This window comes from Adiantum capillus-veneris, chromosome 14, assembly GCF_014529385.1.
Source record: "Adiantum capillus-veneris isolate H3 chromosome 14, ASM1452938v2, whole genome shotgun sequence".
NCBI lineage: Eukaryota > Viridiplantae > Streptophyta > Polypodiopsida > Polypodiales > Pteridaceae > Adiantum > Adiantum capillus-veneris.
In genome coordinates, this window is record NC_140944.1 from 79,333,818 (window position 1) to 79,356,375 (window position 22,558).

Genomic DNA, 22,558 nt, shown 5'->3' on the forward strand with positions numbered 1-22,558 from the left:
CAACATCAAATGACATCCAAACGTAACGTAACTTCTAGGAAAAGTTTATAAGACCTAAGCACACATGCCTATGGCCTCAAACCCCACATTAGATCAAGTTCCAAAATCGTGATTATTAATAGTAGTGGATTTTTGATCTAGTTGTTCTCGATCCAGAATGCATCTAAATGCTTAGCAATGATGCCCCAATACCCCGTCTATGATTAGTTTTTTATTTGAACATGTAAATTCCTAGTTATGATGAAATTAGGCCGTGGGTTGACGACGTCAAAAGCTACGAAATACTCTGAATGGCTTACGTCAATGCGTAGATCTCTTACCTGCGATTTCAATGCAACAAACACAATCGCAATGTGACAACCGGAGAGGGAGTAGGAAGCGCGAGAAGGAGAGAGAAGTGAGTGCCGTTAGCTCACGCTGTGTATTTCTTATCCAAAAACTTAATAAAACCTTTATAAAGTTGGCTTTTACACCTTAGCCAAGGTCTAAAATGTGCAATGTCCGGCGCCCAAGACCTTTGAGACTCCACACTTATTGTATTTGCAACCTAGGTACACTAAGTGACCTACGCTTTACATCTTGGAACTCTTATTGAGCCCGTAACACGTTACAATTATCACAATGGCTAAATAAATCAAAAAATTATAATACGTGGTCATTTTGGAAAAATGTGAAAAGCGTTTAACTCCAATCTTTACTGCTTCTTCACTTTGATCTTTGATGTGTATTCGTTCATCTTCGGTCTTTAGCAGCTTCCGTTAACTGACGTTGACTCAATTAACAATTGGGGATAATATGGAGTAGTAAACCTGGGATGCACATGAAGCTTCTCACGTAGATAATCCACCAACTCTCCCCTAAACTCTGGACCCTTGTCAGAAAGTAACTCCAATGGCATGTCAAATTTGAAGGAAATATCTTCATATATAAATAAGGAAACATATTTACTTGTGATGTGCTTAACAGCTTTGTCTTCGGCCCACCTGGATAGATAGTTAACAGCAATAAGTATGTAACATTTGCACCTAGCTGTCATAGGTAGAGGACCTATTGCATCAATACCCCACTTCTCAAACACATCATAATCCACAATGGTGCCTCTAATTTCTAATTTAAGAACACTTTTCCATGCTTTGACACTCTTTACAAGACTTGCACCAATGATGAATATCACGTTGAATGCTTGGCCACACATACCCCTCCTGCAAGACTTTATGCAAAGTGAGCTTTAAAGAAATGTGACCACCACAAGAACCCTCATGATTCTCCTCTAAAATTTTGTAAATTTTCTCTTTCCAAGGAACTTTTCTCATCACAAGATCAGTCCCCCTTCATATATAAGGCATCACCAAGTAGCACATACCTTTTGGCACGATGTAGGAAGGCATACTTTTTTTACTTGTCCAACTCTGATGGAAGCATACCTGTTTGTAGAAACTCTTCCTCCCTCTCTAAAGCTTCCCTTCCCAAATAAAGAGGAGAATCAGACCTTATCACATACAATTGCCCAGTTGAAGCTTGCACTGCACCAGGTGCTTCTTCATTTTGAGACTCGTCCATATGCCTTAAACTCTGAGCTTCAAAATGCTTAAGCAGATTCTTCACTTGAAAAAACATATTTTTCAGCCTTGTATTCTTACTTTGACACACCCTAAGGACTTGCTTAACCACATAAAGAGAATTACCTCTTACCTCACACGACGGATGGCAAGCTCAAGGTAAAGGGTGAGACCTTTCTCCAAAGTAGCAAAATCAGCTTCATTGTTGCTTTGTGCTGTAAGCTTGAAACTCCTTTAGTTACCTAAGCACCTTGAGGATCATAAATTACAACACCTCCAGAAGCTTCACCATGTGCTTTCCTGTAATAGCCATCAAAAGACAATACATAGACATTGTCTATGTCAGGAGCTTCCATGTGTTGCTTATTCACCACATCCTCCTTAACACTTGTTCTGTAATTGGACACTTAAGTGTCTTGAGACACTAAAGTGTCCCGTTTTCCTACAAAGTTTTGGCAATTTATTTGTCAATCTTGAAAGAATTTTTTAGTACCTTGCTTCTACCATAGATTGGTTATGAGGGAAAGAAAACATTGGATTTTTCTCCATATCAAAATACAAACTCTATAGAGAGAATTTTGGTAAGTTCTAAGACATAAATTTTAGTAAAATTTCAAGCTGTTTTACCAAAAAAATAATAAAAATATTATATCTTTTTGTAGAGATGGCCTTTTTTATGTTTATAAAAGCCAACTGTTAGTACTTAGTGTTACAAAACAATGGAATTCACTTCAAAGATAAGTTTTCAAGTCACATGCAAGCTATAAACATACTTTCATACTTGAGCACATGCTCGATAAGAGCATAATTTTGGTCTTCCGAAGGCGCCCTCATGAAATTGGTACTATTCTATTGTAATTTGACAACTACAAATGACTTTATATGTTTAAACCAAGAAACTACGTATTTTTTGGGCTCCCTAACTCAATTAAATATCATTGCTTGAACTCTATCTTGAATTCTTTATCGTGCAAAAACTCTTGAAAATATAGAGTTCTCCATAATAACATTGAAACCAAGGTTTTAGGCACCCCAATTGTGTATGTACCACATACTTTGATACATTTAGTTGATCTACATGGAAAGTTTGCTATTATTTGAGGTTTTGAATGCCTATGTCTCAAGAATGAAAATATGAAAGTTTTCTCTTATGTAGCTTTGAATATTTAAAATGATCCAATACACTACAAGAGGTTGTGTGCTCTTGTGACGCCGTTAGCGACGGAAATACATTGGGTTTTTATAACCCCCGGCGTCGCTAAAACCGTCGCTACGAGCGTCGCTACGAGAGCGTCGCTATATGCGTTTCTATGAGCGTCGCTATATAGCGACGCATATAGCAACGTTTACACAGAAGACTATAGCGACGCTCATAGCGACGCTACAGAGCCATAAATAGCGACGCCCGATAGAATATTTTTTTGGTGGCAGGGCATTCAACCATATTGTACTTGATTCACTTTTTAAAAAAAGTGCAAAGGTAGATAATAGACCCAAAATAGTCACCCACAAGACGCATTGTTTGCAAAATTGACAATTGTACACATCATAGGAAAAATGAATTGATTGGCAAATGTAATAATGACAATTGTACAACATCATAGGCATAAAGAATTGATTGGCAAAAGGAACTGCGGTGACAAATGTAATAATATACATGGTTCAAAAAGATGTATAAAATCCGTCTCATGATACATAATCTATGAGAAACCCTAAACTAATGCTATCTAGCTACGGCTAAACTGACGTCGTCTAGTCAGACGTCTCATCGCGTCCAAGCGGCGTATCTGTCGGATTCTGCAAAAAAAGACAATAAGACAGCTTTCAGTAAGTATAAACATATAACGACATTTATAAAACAATACAAAAAATAAAAAAGAGTAAACCCTAATACTAACCATGCCTCCGCGAGAACTGAGAATGTCCATCAGGGCGTTTAAGCCCTTCCTGCCTGCGTACTCGCGCTCGTACGGTGTGGGATCACGTCCTGTCATCGACCACTGTCAAAACATACAAAGATTTCATTATGTTAGAACTAAAAAACTCATAAACCCTAAACTATCGAACATGCATAAAGAGCAATGTGAAAAGACTTACAAAATCGGCCTCAAATGATGCCCATCCACCGCTCCCCAAGTGGTGCGAGCTCCCTGCCTCTACTCGCGCTCTGGCTGCATCCTTTTGTTGCTTCCACTTGTCGGGATTCTCGCGCGCTGCTTTCTTCGCATTCTTCCAATCTTCTTTGGCCAGCCAATCTGGCCTGTTCCACCCATTCTTGATTGCTTTTTGCACTTCGGAACGCTTGTGTTTGCAGTATTCGCGCATTCGAATATTCATCAGGTCTTTATTGAAGCGTTGATCCCGTGTTGGAATGGGAAACTCATCATGAAGTATGCTGATGACTCTGTTTTTTAAATCACTTGGTACTTCACTCCATTTGTTTAGTATGTAGTGTCTAAACAACTGAGAGCAAAGACCACGCATGCGCGAGATCACCTTCTTGCCGTCATCATCCATGATGATGCCACCGCTGATGTCGACGGAGTAAGGCAAGCCCTCTGGCCGGTGACGCGTGAACCTGGGTGTCCCGGCAGGGGTCTCTAGCGGCGTGTCGATGGGGGTACGGACGTCAGGTGTCTCCACTGGCATCTGGGCCCCGAAGCGAGGAGTGTCGAGTGGGGTGGCTCCTGGCGGAGTAGGTAGAGGTGTGTAGCTTCTAGGAACAGTCAGCCGTGCAAAACCTGGCGTAGATGGCGATGCTGTGGCTGGTGTGGGGGCGGGCAAAGAAGGGGAGGGTAAAGAGCCTCGTCGAACACGAGGCGGTGTGGAGGCATCGGTGGCGGAATCCCCACAACAACCGCCACTGCCACCACTAGAGCGCAGGTGTCTAGACGAGTGTGAAGCTCGTCTCGTCGACGCCGAGGCTTCGGAGCGCGCCGAATGCTCCGAAAGAGAGGGAGATGCGGATGGTGTAGGAACGCGCGATGATGCGCCAGAGCGATGACTCTCCACGTACCACTGTCTCTGCTGCGGTGACAAAGAAGAAAGAAACTCCTCATCATCCATACCTGCATTAAACACACGAATATTTAAACTTAATATTGAATGAATAGAGTAGACAATGACGCAAAGACCATTAAATACAATGACGTGATGACGCATATAAATACAATGACGCAATGAATCGAGTGATAGAAGAGGCAAGTCAAAAACTCAGAATTTTCAATCAAAAGATGTGAGCGCGAGTAGAAAAGAGCGTTATACACCATGGAAGGTACTTAGAGAGCCAGAGATTTTACAACACGGAGCAAAATTGTTCAAATACAATATTTGTGGCTTTAAGAGATCTCTCTCTCATCCTCGCATAACTCAGCATAACTTCCTATATCTATATAGAGCTCTCCGTTTAAACACATATCCTCTGTTTCATTTTGTAGCTCCTCTGCATGCACCCCATATAGAGTAGTAGCATCTTGATGCTCGTCTGGCACCACCGCAACGGCTTCTGATTGAGCATCTTCTCTGATCTCCTCCATTGATGTCGTTGTGATTGGCACATGGTAGCCTTCATACGTCCTTGCACTACGAGGGGCTACCTCTATGACGTACCACCAGTTTGATGTAGACTTTGTAGGATGAAATATTACCTGCCAGAGCCACATAACTTACATGAGAGCTTTCAAGCACATAACTTGTAAAAGGGGGATGTTAACTATTTACATACTTACTTGTTCACAATGCTCGGGTAGTACGAAAGTGTCTCTTAGGTCAGTCCATTTCTTAGTAGAATCCACCTCAAGAAAACCAGACTCTCCTCTACGCACAGTAGCGTTGCGACCCTCCATGATTATCTTGAACCATTGCACGTCGAACAAGTCGACAAAAAATCCTTTGTAATCGATCCTCAAAATCTCTTGCAGCGTGCCGAAGTAAGTGAGTTCCGCCACCACAGGATCTGCATCAGAGGAACGTCGTCGACTAGACTGTTCAAATTTTGCCATGATTCCACAATCTTGAGTAAAACGCTTTTTGTCAATTCGTTCCATCCTAAAATGTCGACCTTTACACCATGCTGTTGTGTATGACTTATACTACAACGAACAAAGATTATGAGTGGCCGTTCAAACGTTATTAAATAAAGTCACTTGCTAGTCGTACATTGCAAACTTACCTTGGTCACACAACCCCGAGAGTACTCCCACTCTTCTTCAGTCACTTCGTCGCCGCATTGTTGTGCGCTTTTCAATTGGTTGTGCAACCATCTTAAGCTCATGAAGGTTGGTAGGCTCTCCAGAACCGCTGGATAGTGCATCGGTGGTCGTCTTCCGCGTGTCCACTCGATTCGTGCCCTTTGTCGCTCTTGCTTTGCAGCCTCATATTGTGAAATCCACTTTTGCATCACTGGATTGTGAAGCATGCAAAATCAGTTGATTTTAGCCTCTAGATCTTCCGTCATCTTCTTCTCAACACCGAGATTGCACATGACAATCCCAGATATGCGCTCATCATCTATGGTTCGCCATAGCGTGTCCCGGGATTTATCAAATCCGTCTAGCCACTCTCCAATGTACACTAGGGACTCTGATACCAACCAACCTTCTGCCATGCTACCCTCCGGACGTGCCTTTTGACGCACATATCCCTTAAGAGTTTTCATGAAACGCTCTAAGAAGAACATCCATCTGGAATGAACTGTGCCAGCTATTTCCACCTCATCAACTATGTGAACAAGAAGATGCACCTAAATGGTTAGCATTGTAGTAGGAAAATGTTTCTCAAACATGCACACAAGCTCCGCAGCATTTAGTTTGGCGAATGGTATGGAGTCTACGTTGATCTCCTTTTGTAAGATCCATTGCACCAGCTTTGCAAGTTTGTAGATTGTGTTACGGATGTCGAGAGACAAACATCCCTCAATGGCAACCGGTAAAATAAACTGTAAAGTATGTACAGCAATGATATTAAAGTCCACATTTTATGCAATGATATTAAATACCACTATGAACGTACCTGACACATTTTATGCCAATCGTGTGACTTCAAACCGGTAAGCTTTCCTTCTTTAGTAAAACACGTTCGGAGCGAGTGCATTACGCCAGTGGGGGTCCGCAAAGATCGAATGGCCTCTTTTACTTTGCGTTCTTGGGCTCCTGTGAAAATCCATGGTGCTTTAGGGAGTTTTATCGATCCATCAGACGCTGTTTGCGGCCAATATTGCTCCATATGATCCACATTTCTAAGGTCAACTCTGGCTCCCAAAGTATCTTTCTTGCCGGTCAAATGGTCCCATAGTAGATTACCCACATTCTTGAATATGTGCATTGGATCGAGCAAGTGATTGATCATGAGTCGGGGCCAGTATGGTAACTCGTACCATAGAGATAGTCTCTTCATCCCTGGAGGCAATCCGTCATCGCACATCTCCTTCTGCTCTAACCATGCTTGTGCAGACATCCTTGGTGGCTCTCTTCCCAAAAAGCCGTCGCGTAACACATGATTCTCTGGAAGATACGCTTGATGACCTTCGTAGATTTGCTTCTTCAGTGAGGGTGCCCTACGTGCATTCAGTCTAGGTCCACATGTGACACATGCTCTATATCCGCTTGTTTGAAGCCCTGCATGTATACACATGATAATAGATCAACTATGGGAAAAAACAATATTTACAGTGTCTGAGTGAGGAGTGTCAATAGATCACCTGAGCATTCTGTTAGCCCGGGATAGTCATGCATGGTCCACATTAGAATGCCTCTGATCAAAGCATTCCGTCGTCCTGTGTGTCGGCTCATATCCACCACCTCTATGCCAATCCACAATTGTTGTAGCTCTTCCAATAGTGGACGAAGATACACATCCATATTCCCCACTTTATATCGCCCTGGCACAATCAAGCTTAGCCATAGGTGCCCCTTCTTCGTAGTCAACCACGGGGGAATGTTGTAGTTGACGATGACAACGGGCCATACACTGTAAGATGTTGATCTTTGACCAAATGGATTTACGCCATCCATAGCCAGGCCTAAGGGCAAATTTCGAGCTTCCTTGGCAAAATCCGACCATGTTCCATCTATATGTTTCCAGGCTGCGCAATCTGCAGGAATTCGTAGCACACCATCCGAAGATTTATTCTCCTCATGCCATGATGCTAGGGCGGCCATGGACTTACATTCGAAGAAATGCTTGATGCGAGGAAGAAGAGGAAAATGTCGCAAAACCTGTTGTGGAATTTTTGTCCCGTGGAGATCTACTCGATATCTTTCGGAATCACATTTCGGACACTTCTCCATGTCTGTGTATTCCCCTCTGAAAAGAATGCAGTCATTAGGACAAGAGTGGATAGAATTGTAATCCATCCCCAAGTTTCGCAAAATCTTTCTTGCTTCATCTCAGGAATCTGGCATCACATTGTCAGCTGGTAGTATGTGCTCTTTCAGCAATCTACACAACATAAAAATATGATACAGTCGTGTAAAAATCTATCAGATCATTGTACATTTAGAGTTCTATTAAAGTAAACTAATTGTAATAGATCACCTGAAAAGCGTTGTGACGCTAGTGTCACTCCATCCAAACTTTGCCTGCATGTTGAGAAGAACCAGGAGTGCTTTCAATCTAGACATACATGCTCCATTATACAATGGCGTATCGGCTTCACTTTTCATATCATCATAGATAAGCCTTTCTGAATCCATGATCGTCTCGATCATTTCATCAATCTCGGGCTCAAACATTGCCTCGTTGGGAATGTGCTCTGCATGATCATCCCTCGAGCTGTCAGAGGCTACATCTTCTGGCCTCACATATGCTGCTTGACCAAAGCGCCTGCGAACACGTCTATTGGGTTGCAAGATTGCTGCTTGTTGGCCAGCGTCAGAGTCCGACGAGTTATAATTGGCAACAACTCGATCTATAATAGATGGATCGAACTCGCCAAATTCACGAACGTGCTGCAAAGAAACACGTCTTGTCCGTCGCACAGCATGCTTGCATTGATTACAAGGACATAAGACCCTTGTTGAGAGATAGGTGTTTCGGTTGGACGGTCCCACATCCTCGTTGCTACTCATAATGAGGATAAAAAACTTATAACCTGGACAACAAATTTAATATTCTATTGGCATTCTTCATCTTATCTCTCTCTCTCTCTCTCTCTCTCTCTCTCTCTTTACCTCACATTCTCTAGTCATGTCCAATCCCCGCACACCTCGGTCTAGAGGTGCACGGAGATCAGAACCACCGGGTTATAATCTCGTCTTTATTGGTCAATACCTATATTTGTGGGTACAAGAAATCTACACACCCACGTCTACATGATACTGCATGTAGTGGACAAAACCCCTTTGCCTCTTCTCTAGCTGTAGTACTTCACTTCATCTTAACATCTTTTCACAGTAGATCTTTTCACTGTTCGTCTAACTCTAAACCCTAAACCGTAAGTAATTCTTGCGTGGACTCGATCTAACGTAAATAAGCGTAAATCTAAATAAACGTAAATCTAACTAAAAATAAAGCTAAATCTAATTTAACGTAAGTCTAATGACTAGAGGTTGTCTAGATGGTCATTGTGTCGGGGATGTAGTGACTCTTGCCGCCCTGAAGATCCACCTTCTTCCCTATCTTCTGAAGACATTTCACCAGTACTTTTGGATCGACGGAGCCCACCATGAGTGAAGGCAGCAATACCCTATATTCCATTGAGGGCTTTCTTCACCCGCTTCATGCAGGCATCGCAGTCTATGGAGACCTAAATCTAATCTAATATAACGTAAATCTAAATCTAGCTTAAATAAACGTAAATCTAGTTAAAAATAAACCTAAATCTAATTTAATGTAAGTCTACATATAACCTAATCTTTAACGTCTTTTAAGATAGTTTCCTACGACGTTATAACTCTCTTCTTCTTGTGTGTGTGCGCGTGTGTGGATGTGTGTGCCAATAAAAAGAGATAAATGGTATAACCTTTCTATCACCCATGCCAAGTATGATAGATTGATTATGCCATTTCCCTCTTGAATAATAGGTCTTGAGTTCAACTCCTCGTCGGCTAGATCTTTAGGTCTTTTAATTTTAATTAGTTTCCTACGACGTTAAATTAGTTTCTCTCTCTTTCTCTCTCAATGTGTGTGCGTTTTTTTGGATCGTATGCATGTTTTCTCTCTCTTTTCCTCTCTCAATGTGTGCGTTTTTTGTTTAAGCATGTTCTCTCTCTCTTTTCCTCTCTCAATGCGTGCGTTTTTTGTTTATGCATGCTCTCTCTCTCTTTTTCTCTCTCAATGTGTGTGTGCTTTCTTTGTTTATGTATGTGTGTGTGCGTTTTTGTTTTTGTTTGTACTCTCTCTCTCTCTCTCTCTCTCTCTCAAACACTATTGTGTATGTGTGTGTGTGAGAGAGAGAGAGAGAGGGAGAGAGAAAGAGGGGAAGGGAACATGAGAATGAGGAGAGGGAAGAAGCATATCTGGCTCTCCTTCCTCTCCTCGTGTGTGTGTGTGTGTGTGTGTGTGTGTGTGTGTGTGTGTGGAGAAGAAAAAGAGAGAGAGAGAGAGAGAGAGAGAGAGAGAGAGAGTGAGGGAGAGCGTTACCTGCTCCTTGATTGAGGGCCCCGAAAAACTCAGATCTGAGATCTGAGTTTTTGGGCGCGCTCGGTTATTTTTTTACCCCAGCCGGCGTCGCTATGAGCGTCGCTATAAGCATCGCAAATTTACAAAGAAATTTGCGACGCTCATAGCGACATCGGGAATTTTTTTTTTGAGCGTCGCTGTGTGAGCGTCGCTAATATGAAGAGCCTCTTGTAGTGATAATTGTTGCATACCAAAGCAATTCTACTTGCCACCATGAGTGCTCAATGGAAAGGGAAAGCAATGTATCACTTTGTAAACGTCACAAAATACATCAGAAACATATTTTTCATTGTATGCAACAATATTCTTGAAATGACCATATCAAACACATGGAGCTTTCCATTATTTTACATACTCCAAAGTCAATTTTATTGCACATGAAACTTTCAATTATCTACAGAAATATTGTGGAAGAGTCACGTAAAATTTTCTACAAGGTCGATTCATTTTTTCTTGAGCTTATAAAGGTGATTTATTCAAAGCATCAATCACAGTCTTACGAGGGTCAACTTGATGACTATAGTTTTTGATCATGATGTATTCTAAAATGCAAGGTTATATTTTTAAAAGACCCTCTAGCTAACATATTTAAGCATGTCAAGAGGGTTTTCTCAAATAAACCGTCCAATGCAAGTAGCATTTAATTTAAATTTGTTAAAAAAGGACACTTAAAGTGTCATGTTTTGGTACCAAACTAGTGTTACGAAGATGAGGGCTTTCCTTATAAGTAAGCACATCAGCTGATATAGACTTGTACTCTTCTCAACAATAAAAGAGAATTGTAATTCATGTAGCTCCACAATCCACTTCATGAGCCTCTTTGACAAAGTAGGGCTATTCACCAATTGAGGTAGAAGAGTGTAGCTTCTGAGGAATGTGAATGTTTTAGGAAGAAGGTAGTGCCTACACCTTCTATATGCATAAATCACACTCACCATGATGAACTCCACCTCAGTATAGACTCTTTTCACCTCTAGCCTCACCCTGCTAGCACAATAGATAGTCTTCATGTTATGGGAGTTGTTACCTCTTTGAAGAAGCATAGATCCAATAGCATCCTCACCTACTGATGGATTAACATAAAACTCCTTATCCGAATTAGGATCTTGCATAGTAGGAAGAGAACCAAGAACCTCTTTGATACCTTGAAAAACCTCTTCACATTCTTTTGTCCATTGTAGAGGATCCAACCTTGCTACTTGTTGTAGAGGATAAAGAACTTGAGAGGACAAAGGAATCAACCGTGCCATATACTTCACCTTTTGAATGAAAGTAGAAAGTTGCTTTGTATCCTTGGGTGATGGGAGGAGCACCAAAGCCTTCACTTTTTTAGGATCTGCTTTAATCCCATTCTCTAAGATCATATGCCCCAAAATATTCACTCTTGGTTGAGCAAGATGGCAGTTCGTTGGGTTGAGCTGACCTCCACTTTCATCATATTTCTTAAATGACATCCCAATCTTTTCACAATGATCCTTTCTAGATCCATAAACACAAAAGTCATCAATAAGATCCTTCACAAACTTGCCAAGAAAGGGAAAGAACATCTTATTGATGCACTTTTGATACCACGCACAGCCATTCATAAGACCAAAAGGAAGCACACAATAACAAAAGCATCCCCATGTTGTGATAAATGTGGTCTTATTTTGATCTTATAAAGCCAAGGTGAGCTGAAAATATCCAAAGAATCCATCACATACACTATAGCTCTCATTTCCTGCAATAGAATCAAGTATGCATCTATGAAAGGAAGAGGGTATGGATCCCTCTTCATGGTTTCATTTAGAGGCTTAAAATCAACACATATCCTCCACTTTCCATCCTTCTTGGGTGTGAAAACAACAAGACTCACCCAATTCTGCAGTACTCACAGGAAATATGAAACCTAATTCAAGAAGCTTGTCTACCTCTTCCTTTAAAGCATTAAGTTGTACTTGTCCCATTGTCCTTAGCTTTTGGCATATGGGATGAGATCCTTACTCGATTGAAATGTGAATTTCCTCTCCCTCAAGGCCTCTAGTCTCCCCATAATAAGTGATGAATAAATGGACAAAATGTTGTATCATATGTAGGTATTCACCCTTCTCATGACTAGTCAAGTCAGGAGACAACATACCTTGTATGAGCTCCTGTTTCACATTAGGTTGAACTTTGGGTTGCATCAGCTCTTCAATTTTCTCATAAGGACCAAAGATTTCCTCATTCTCCATAAGACCAAGAAATCTTTATTTCTCATCATGCTCTTCTTCAAGAAACAAGAATGAAACATCTAGATCACTGTTGCTGCTATCTTCAACTTCACTGCCATCATCCCCATTGTGTTCTTCCTCACTTGAGTACTCTTCTTCATCAGTTTTCTCATCAAAATCAGCATCCAAATATTTCTTGATAGCGATATCAAACTTCTTCTTATCAACCCTTCTATTGTAGAGAGTGATGGTACCATGTCCACAATCCTGCATAACTTTGGTTGCCAATAACCATGGTCTTCCAAGGATGAGAGGGAAAGAACCAATAGGAAAAGCACCAATACATGTGGGCATAGCATGGAAATTGAGCATCACTTTAACATAAAATAGATCCACCTCCAAGTCCTTTATAACTCCCAAGCACCTCACCCTTGATTGGTTAACAAGATTTATGAAAAAACTTGAATTCTGCACCATGTTGAGTCCCAGCTTTGATACACAAGCTTGAGTAATAACACATACCTATGCACCTCCATCAATATAAGCCTCTCCAATGCACTTCCTCTTATACCATGCATCCATAGTAGGACATATATTGGGTAGCTCATTCAAAGATAGGACTCTCACTGTCCCCCTTGTAGGCTTCTTCTTCATGGGGTTGACTACATGCTTCCATTGCCTCTTTAACTTGGGACACATATCAATGAGTTTCCCAAAGGTAACATCAACCTTTCTACTCACCAAATCATCCCATAAACTAGAATTTGTCTTCCCTTATCCCAAAGGAAAGTCGGATGCATTGTAATGTTGCCTGGGTCTTCTCTTCTTCTCTTTACATGTACCTGTTTCAACCTATTTTCTTCTATTATGGATGGGACTTGAATCACTCATGTCATGATCTCTTGTAACCCTCTTACCTACAGGCATGACCATAGCTCCAAATTCATCCTCTTTCTTCTCCAAACGGATTATGCTTACCACCTTTTTTTTTGCCTTCTATTCAGCTATCAAACGACTTGGCCCTGCTTCCCCTTTAATCTCATTACCATAATCTTGAGCCCAAGAAGGAGTTTGTGGAGGAAGAGGAAACATGTCACCACCCATTACCTTTGGCTTGTCGCATTGAGAGATTTTATAACCCCATTCATCACAATTGTAACATTGAAACATATCCCCTCTTCCAACCAAGCCTCTTCCTCTACCACCTGCAAACCCCTCATTGCTTCCATATCCATAGCTTTGACCTCTTCCACATCCCATCATATGCACACTGAGATTCTTCATAAGAACTACAATTTCTTGCATCTCCTTGCGAAAAAGCATTCACATCAAGAGACATTTGTTGATCATAATCCGGCTCCCTGATGAGGACCCTTGGTTGCTCTGCCGCTTTTAGTTCAATCCGGCTCGCCATTGATTACAAGCTGATGAAGATGCCTTGCTTTCCACTCTTTATTCTTTGCAATTTCAACTACCTCCTGGAAGATCCTTGGCTGCTTAAGATCTACCTTGAACCGTAGGTTACTCCTCCTCAAACTTGCAAGAAACCTATCCTTCTTCAACATGGATGGAGGAATTTAATCCCCCAAATATGTGCACCACTTTGTCTATAACGCATTGAATGCCCTCACAAAGTCTTCTATGTTATGGCCTTCACCCTGTGTCAAGCCTTGAATAGACTACCATACCTTTTGTGGGTCTTCCACCTATTGAAAGTATGTAAGATAAGCATGCCTTACCATTTCATAACTCATACCTTGAGGAGGTTGGGTTGATTGTAGCTCCTTTTCGTAGCCTTCCAACCATTCCCTAACATCTCCCTTCAAACAGAAGTAGAAGATTTGTAGCACCAAGGATGGGTCTTGCTTGTTAACAAGAAGGCAAGCAAACTCCATTCTTAATGAAACCTTTGAAACTTTCATTTGATTTACCACTAAACTCCGGAAAACTAAATGCCATGTCTTCCAAAACCTTTAAACTGAAGGTAGCTTAAAGCGATTCCTAGGGTGGGGGCACCAAAACACTACTGCGAAACAAACAAACTGGAACACCTCTAGCGATGTTACCCAAGAGCGTTAAAAGACCTTTGGAAAATACCTTTGAAACATCACAAGTCCGACAAGAGTAGACCCTTGGGAATTTACTAGCTGTCGTCCAACCCAAGAGACTATGTCACCTAGGAGCACACGCCGACCAATGCATATGAAGGAAAGGGACTCCCCTTTCACCATTGAACATCACAAAGCCACAATTTCAACATCAAATCCACAAATCATAGATACATGTCCTCCCAATCTACTTGTAGACAATTTGCCACTAGGCTGTCATGGCCATAACCACACAGAGAACTAGTTGGAACCTGAGGAGCACAACTCCAATTGGGGGCACTTTAAAGCTTAAAAAATGAATGGCGAGAAAGCTGAAGATGAAAAAATTTGAATCTACACGTTTCTACATGCAAAATTGATGCGAACAGGGAGATGTTGCGACATGACTACATATAGAATAGGCAAGATGTGGGCAAAAAGTGCAACAAACAAAATAAATAAGGCACAAAGAGCTCAAACCTGCAATTTTTCTAGAGTTTGTCTGAATATTTTTAATTTTGTACATGATTTTAAGTTATATACAAGTCTCCTTTTAAAAAATTCACTTACAAGCACTTACAACAGCCCGACAACTGTCACTAGACTAGCGACTTGCAGTGCATGTAAATGTGCTTGCTAAAGCAAGCTAGAAACTCCACAAAAAGGAAGCCCACACACACTTTTGACATCCGGTGTCATGTCTGAATGCATAAATTTACAAAAAATGGGGTGTTAGAAATGTGCCCAACAATGTCACATTGAAGAAGCCTTGAATAAGTAAAAAGTGTATTATGACAGGCATATGAGACCATTGTCTTTTGATGTAGGCGATATGGTTTTTTTAAAGGTTTCTCCCAAGAGTATTAATATGATTCTTGGAAAGGATAGGCGACAGTCTCCTAGATTTGCTGGTCCTTTTAAGGTGTTGAAGCGGGTTGGGTCTCTTGCTTATAGGCTTGAATTTCCTACACATGTGAAAGCTCATCCGGTTTTCCATGCAAGTTTGTTGAAGAAGTATGTGGCTAATCCTGGTCATGTTTTGAAAGAGAGATATGATCTTCAAGATGATGGATCATTGAAAATAGAACTAGAGACAATTCTTGATTGTAGAGTTACACAGCTTAGGAGTAGAACTCTTATTGAAGTTTTGGTTAAGTGGGATATGTATCCCCTAGAAGATGCCTCCTGGGTAGATTTAGATGTTGTGCATGCTGAATACCCCTCCTTCGAACCCTGAGGACAAAGTTAATTTTGATAAGGGGGTATCTGTAATAGGACTTATTCTACAAAGTTTTGATATATATTTTTATTTGGAGTAATGTTTTGTTTATTTTATCGTTTTTTCACAGTATAGGACTTCATTCTAATCGTTTTTGTGAAGTTTAAAATTTTGACGCGGGATACCTCCTTGGAGCTAGTTTTGAGGGTGCTTTGGTCTAAATTTAGAAAAGTTTTGTATGTACTAGTTGTAGTCCTCAGTAGGGAAAAAATATTGCTTCTCTGCTTTTTTTCCAGATTCCTTCATTTTGATGACCGTTTCAGCTCTTAGATTAGAGAAAAAGTGACTTGTAGGTAACTATTTGGGCTATTTGGAGTAATGTTTTGTTTATTTTATCATTTTTTCACAGTATAGGACTTCATTCTAATCGTTTTAGGCTGTTTTGTAGAAATTGTTGACTTGTAGGTAACTATTTGGGCAAACTAAGCAGGATATGGAGTTTCCACATGACACGACTCTCAAAGAGCTCTATGAGACGAACAAATTCATATGAGACATCCCTGATCAAATTTTGAACCATTTGAAAGTTACGGCTTTTGTGGTTCTTATACGTTTCTTTGTTTTTGTGTTTTTGTGATTCTTATGCATTTGATTGCAGGATGTCTCTTTTCGAGCCTACTTTTCAGACACTTTGTTAACGACGACTGGAGGAAGGTTGAAAATAGCCACTTTTTGGCGTGAAGATAACATCCCATATGCAGAAGAAGGCTATTCTACTATGATGGCACCTTGAGATTGTGATTGAGAGTGAGAGTGTGATTGAGAGTAAGAGTGAGAATGAGAATGCGATTGAGAACTGTGCATAAGATTGAGAGTGAGATAACTCGGGGGTGGTTGGGAGGTTGATACAAGCTACGCTCTTCTTGTACACGTAAATTGATATCAATACTGATCTCTAATTTCATGTGTCTACTCTGTGTACTTGCAAACTTTTGTTATTCAGTTGTTGTACTCCCGTGTCTCGTTACAGTATCTTACCAGAGGGTGCAGTAGTAGGAAGATGATTCTAAATAAATACTACTGTCAAAGTAGCTTCAGTCTAGAAAACACGAGATAAACCATAATAAATCAGCATACATCTTATAGCATTGAGAATATTGCGATTCTTTCATTTAGCAACCTCGTTCTATTGAGGTGAATACGGAATAGTGTGTTCATGATGAATTCCAATGTCAGCACAATAACTCACAAACTCTCAAGAAATATATTTGCCTCCATTGTCACTAAAGATTTTTGTCTAAGTAGAAACACAGTCGTATACCATGAGAAATCATCAATGAAAGTAATGAAGTAGCAATATTGTGATCTTGAAGAAGGTAGAGATCCACATATATCAGTATGGACAAGATCCAATATGTAATGAAAATGAGTTGTATTTGAGAGACGAAAGGGTTTACGATTAGGTTTCTCAAGAGCACAAAACTCATGAATTCCCATATTGGGATGAGCTTTAAGATCCATGCCATTAACAAGATCACGACACTGAAGATCAAGAAGTTTTAAGAAATCAACATGAACAAAACTGTGATGCCATACTTTGCAATCATGATCACCTGGAGCATAGACAACATTTGCTACAACATCATTGAGAGAGAGTTCAAACAGATTACCGTTTCAAGGAGCAGTGGCTATAGTTTGTTCATCTTTCTCAATTCGGCATTTGGTATGATCCAATCCACCAAAGAGACCAAGATCAACAAGTCTAGCAACTGAAAGAAGATTACGTTAAATATATAATAAATGTAATACTCCTCGTAAAATTTGAGTGGAATAAGATAAGCTACCAAGATATAAATCTCAAGTGCCCTTTACTTGATAAGTCGTATCATTAACAAGATAAACAACACATTGAAGTGGTATTGGATGATAGTTATGGAGCCACTTAGATTGATATGTCATATTTCCTGTAGCACCATAATTGACAATAAAAAGTGATCCATCACATACATGAAGTATTTTGTCCGGAACAATTGAACATAGGATGCAGCTAGCTTGTTTCTTGTACAATATTGTTTCGATGTTCAGCAGCATATGCTCTACTACAATCTGTGTCAAATTGATGCTTAAAGCACATATGAGTGGGATGATCAGATTGTTCACAATATTCACAACAACAAGAAGAAGAGTCTCTAGATAAACGTGGTTGTTTAGTGGTAATATTGTGTTCTTCATCATATTGACGTGCCCAGAAATCATCCTCAGTATGGCCATTTCTTTTGCAGTAAGAGCATTGCTTACCAGGAAATATGAGATGAGAGAAAATATTACCACGATGGCCATCTCTACGGATTCCTCGTTGAAATTGATGCCTTCGAGCATAAAAATCACGTTCCATCTGTTGTGCCTCAGTCTCCTCTTGTGAAATCATAGTTGTATCATGACCAGCATTACGTCATTCTCGACATTGAGAGAGTTCAATTAAAGACATCTAGGCTTGGTCAAAATGGCAACCATCTTTATTAGATAGAGTAGTAACAATGTTATCATAAGAAGAGTCCTTCACCGTATCAAGGAGAAGTGTAATCAATTGTTTTTGTGGAACACGATGACTGACAGCATCAAGATGATTAATAATATATTTGAAAGACTCAATATGTTCCATCATGGAAGTACCAACTTCATATTGTAAATTGTTCAGTAACCCTCTCCAATAAAGTATTTTTGTAAACGGATTTCTTATGTGAAAGTTTGCAATAAGGTACTTCCGTACGTCGTGGAAAGTAGGTAGTTCATACATATCAAGCAAAAGGAAATCAGTAAGAGATAAAAGAATATACCAACTTGCTGCTTTATTACATCATTGCCAATCCGTATACGCAACATTCCAATCTTCAAATATAGATCATCCAGTGATAAGCACGTTGTCATGATTTGTATCAATAGGATGAGGTTAACAAACATAATTTCCAAGAACAACATCAAAGAGTTCATTGCCTTCAAGAATTAGTAACATCTTTGCTTTCCAGCCTAGAAATCCTTGGCGTTGGAAAGGAGGAACGAAACGCTGGCAAGAAGGAAATCAAGTAATGAGAAATAGTCCTAGCCATATCTGGTTGCGAGAAGACGTTGTAAGGTATTTTTTGGATAAGCATAAAGTCACTAAGCCATGCCAAAAATCTTGCCCACTAGCCTCATGTATATATGTGTACATAGCCCTGCAAGTTTTGGAAGTGCCCTTGTAAAATTCCATGTAAAAAGGTGTGATCTTTTCAAGATTGAATTCTAATGTTTTGGGTTGTTTGAGACTCTAAAACATGGTTTTTAATAAGTTTTTTCAGGTATGCTTTATAGCTAGTTAATCGGACTTGTACATCATGAGATTTGAGCATTCAAAATGGACGATCTTAACTTAGAAGGTGATTACAGGTGCATGCGACAAGGACAACTGGGACAACTTGGGGATCTAATATTAGAAATACTGAAGTTTTATATTCTGCAAATAACCAAGGTGATAGGCTTCGAGCCGTGTGTTACAGCGCGTCATTCGGTAACCGAAGCAGCAAGGTATGCCTCAGCGAAAATCATCGGAGAAGTCCTCTCATGCTTTCGGACAAGCTGGGAATCTTGGGGAGAGTTTCCATGTGGAATGGGAATAATCCCACATGAGAAGATAAAGGGGAAAGTGGGGGGTACTAAGGTGAGAGGAGCTCTCTCAAGTCTTGGCTTTGGGGGCTCATGGGCTCATGGGGAAGGAGATGGCACAATTTTAGAGTTCCCATTGCTTAGATAGGCACCTGGTCACTTTTTTGGTCCTTGGACACTTGCCCCCACCCCATCCCTTGGTCAAATGGGCATTGACAGCTCATTTTTCCCCCAAAAAAGGTCAAAATTGGACCAATTAAAAGGTTCCTAAAGAGAGAACCATGCTGGCTAGGAGAAGAGAGGAAATCATTGGGTTAAGAGCCAAAAAAAAACCCCTTTTCAATAGCTGCAATTCTTTGCAGACGTGCAAAAACTTCCAAAGAGCTCATTTTTTAGCAAGAAAAAGGACACCTTCATGTTTGAGCAGCCATAACTTCTTCGTTTCTTCTTTGCTTTTTTCCTATGGATACTCTACGGACATCTCCACAAGACGAGATTTGTTATGATGTCCTTTGTTTCTCCTGATTTTGAGTGTGTTCCATGCTTGCAGGGTTTTTCATAAATCTCTACAGGTGTCTACCACAAGACTTTTTGGTCGTGCATTAGTTCTTCGTTCTGACGGTGTAGCTCGTGCAAGGCTATATAGGCATTCATTTTCCTTCTCGTTTAGATGCCAATAGTGTTTTTGTGCCTACCACCGAGGATCTTCTTCAAGTGACCTTCAATTGATAGCTTTGAGCGCCTATGATGATAGAGTTTGCAAGGTTCTATGGTGATTTAGGTGAGGATGTTGATGCATTCATTAAGAAGATGGAGTTTTCTTGTTTGATTGTAAATAAGGAAGATCCAATGATTATGCTCAAGATTTTTTTTCTTTTTCTTGAAAGATGTTGCAAGGACACGGTATGATGATTATGAATTTTGGTTGAAATCATCTCAATCTTCACAAGTGATGACTTATTATGAGGTCAAGAAGGTTTTCTTTGAGAGGTTTAGGAAGCTAGAGGACCCAACGGATATGGCACTCCATTGAAGGGATTATACAGGGTGATAATCAAAGTGTAGATACCTTTGTGAAGGAATTTAATGATTTATGGAAGAGATGGTGTATTGCTTTGGGCAGTGATGTTCCTCCTCTTATGCTTAACACTAGTCCTGTAAAACATCAGCCACTTTTGTGGCTTTTTGAGACTTTTCTAAAAAAATTATCAACACTATGTTAGTTATCTAGATAGAAAATGGTTTCAGGTAATTATGACCAACACTCAATATGAGTTGATAAAAAATAGTACAAAGCTAAATGAAGGTCAAAAGGTGTCTTTCCATTGCCATCTTCTACAACTAATTTGTGTGGATGGACAAAAAAATTCTATTTTCTTTTGAAAGTAAATCAAATCATTGTTAAGAAAGCCCAAACTTCTTTGAAAAATCCCTCAATAGGTATGTGACAGATGTACCAAGCTTTTTTAACTCAGATACAAAGACTGCCGACATTTTTTACTTCTCCAAGTTAAGTGTTGAACTGCAGTTTTATGTAAAATTTACTAATTTTAGATTTTTTATTTATTTTTGAGTTTTTCATGTAAATTGTGTATTTATAAGCTTATTTCATTTCTTGAACCCATAACTAAGAAGTTTCATGAAATTTTGATGTCATATACAAAAGCTATGTTTCATATACTAGAATCTTGATGTGAGTCATTTTTGTGGCTTCAACCAGTTTTGTGGCTCATTACAAGTCTAGTGTTAAGAAGTGTATGTTTATGCAAAGTTTGAGGGCTGATTTGAAGTTAAAGGTTGAGCCTAAAAGGCCACTTATATTTGAGGATGCAGTACAGATTGCAAAGCATAAGGAATGGAAGTTAGCTAGAATGCAAGAGCTTGGATTGTAGGGTGGTGCGGAGCCAAAGGTTTCTTTATGCATTGATGTAGGTTAAAAGGGTGCCTCTAGTCCAGTATTAATCATGATGGTTCTCTTGAGAAAAAGAATCAAGCATGTACTAAGGAGAAAGATGCTCAAAAGAATGCTCTCATTATGAAATCCTTGTTGTTTATGACACTTAATGGTGCTTTACATGTCAAAGGTGATGTCTCTACCAATGTGAAAGTTAATGAGAAGAAAAAGGATGCAATAAGTGAAGTCTTAAAGAATCATCATGATGAGAATCAAGTTGAAGATACCATTGTTGATTTATCCAATGTGAAAGATGAGCATGTGGGTGATGTGAAAGTGGATGTTGGGTATCCCTCTCCTTTATGTGAAGTAGCTAAGATTGATTTTCAAGTCAATGAAGATAATTTTATAAAAGTGAGTGATGTGAATGAAGAGATCTCTCAAATGCATGCTATTGTTGAGTCTTTTCAACTAAATGATGATGTTGTTTAATATGTTTTGGACCTTATTATTAAGACTGTCCATGAGGACTCTTGTGATTGCATTTGTAGTGATGTATGTGACCATCCCTTGATTGATAAAGAGAATATTGAGGTTATATAGGATATGGAAAATGATGGAGATTCTCTTTCTATGCCTCATGTGAATGTGGTTGATGCTACCTTTCTTGATCCTCTTGTTAAGGAGCCTAAGTTATGTATGAAGTGTGGCTTACCTATCAAGCATGGTGTGGTTGAGTTAAAAGTTGCACACATTTTGGATGAAATGTTAAAGGATTCCTTTCATGCTATAGTAATGAAACGGCGTCTCTATGTGGTATCTATTGAGAGTACTTTATGCGTAATGAGGATTTTGATTCTACATATGGTTTATGCTTTGATATTGGGAGTGAGAGAATTGATATGGCTGATGTTTCTTCATGAATCTCTTGCTTATTTTGTATGGCCTTTTGATCCAGGTGGACAACATGTTTATGCTATTGTTGAGCATGAATGCTCTAGCAGACTGGAGGTTTGGCCAACTATGTTGTGCGCATTTTGAGAAACCCGTTTTTGGTAGAAATTATACATGTGGGCTTGAGATAGAATTTCATTAGAGTATTTGGACATGTTATTTTGGGATTTTATGATTTCTTTTGCAAGCATATGTACATGCAGGGAAAGTCACCAGTATAGTGCAAGTTGTCGGGCTACTGTAAGTGCTCATGTGTGAGTTTTTTGAAGTGAGACTTGTGTATAACTTAAAATCATGTAAAAACTTAAAAAATTTCAGCCAAACTCCAAAAAATTTGAGGTTTGAGCTCGTTGTTCCTTCTTGACGGTTTCTGTTGCAGTTTTTGCGATCGC

The 22,558-nt window shown here is 39.8% G+C and overlaps 1 protein-coding gene across 1 annotated transcript; it reads left to right on the forward strand.

Moving 5' to 3' along the window:
• The first annotated feature begins 15,289 nt into the window (after nt 1-15,289).
• On the forward strand, nt 15,290-15,694 carry LOC147442649 (uncharacterized). Its single transcript, XM_086529404.1, has one exon. It carries the CDS (start codon nt 15,290-15,292, stop codon nt 15,692-15,694), a length of 405 nt encoding a protein of 134 aa, XP_086385530.1.
• The last annotated feature ends 6,864 nt before the right edge of the window (nt 15,695-22,558 follow it).

Coding starts and splice junctions, on each gene's coding strand:
- LOC147442649 (XM_086529404.1), top strand. CDS start 15,290: ATGGTTTTTTTAAAGGTTTCTCCCAAGAGTATTAATATGATTCTTGGA.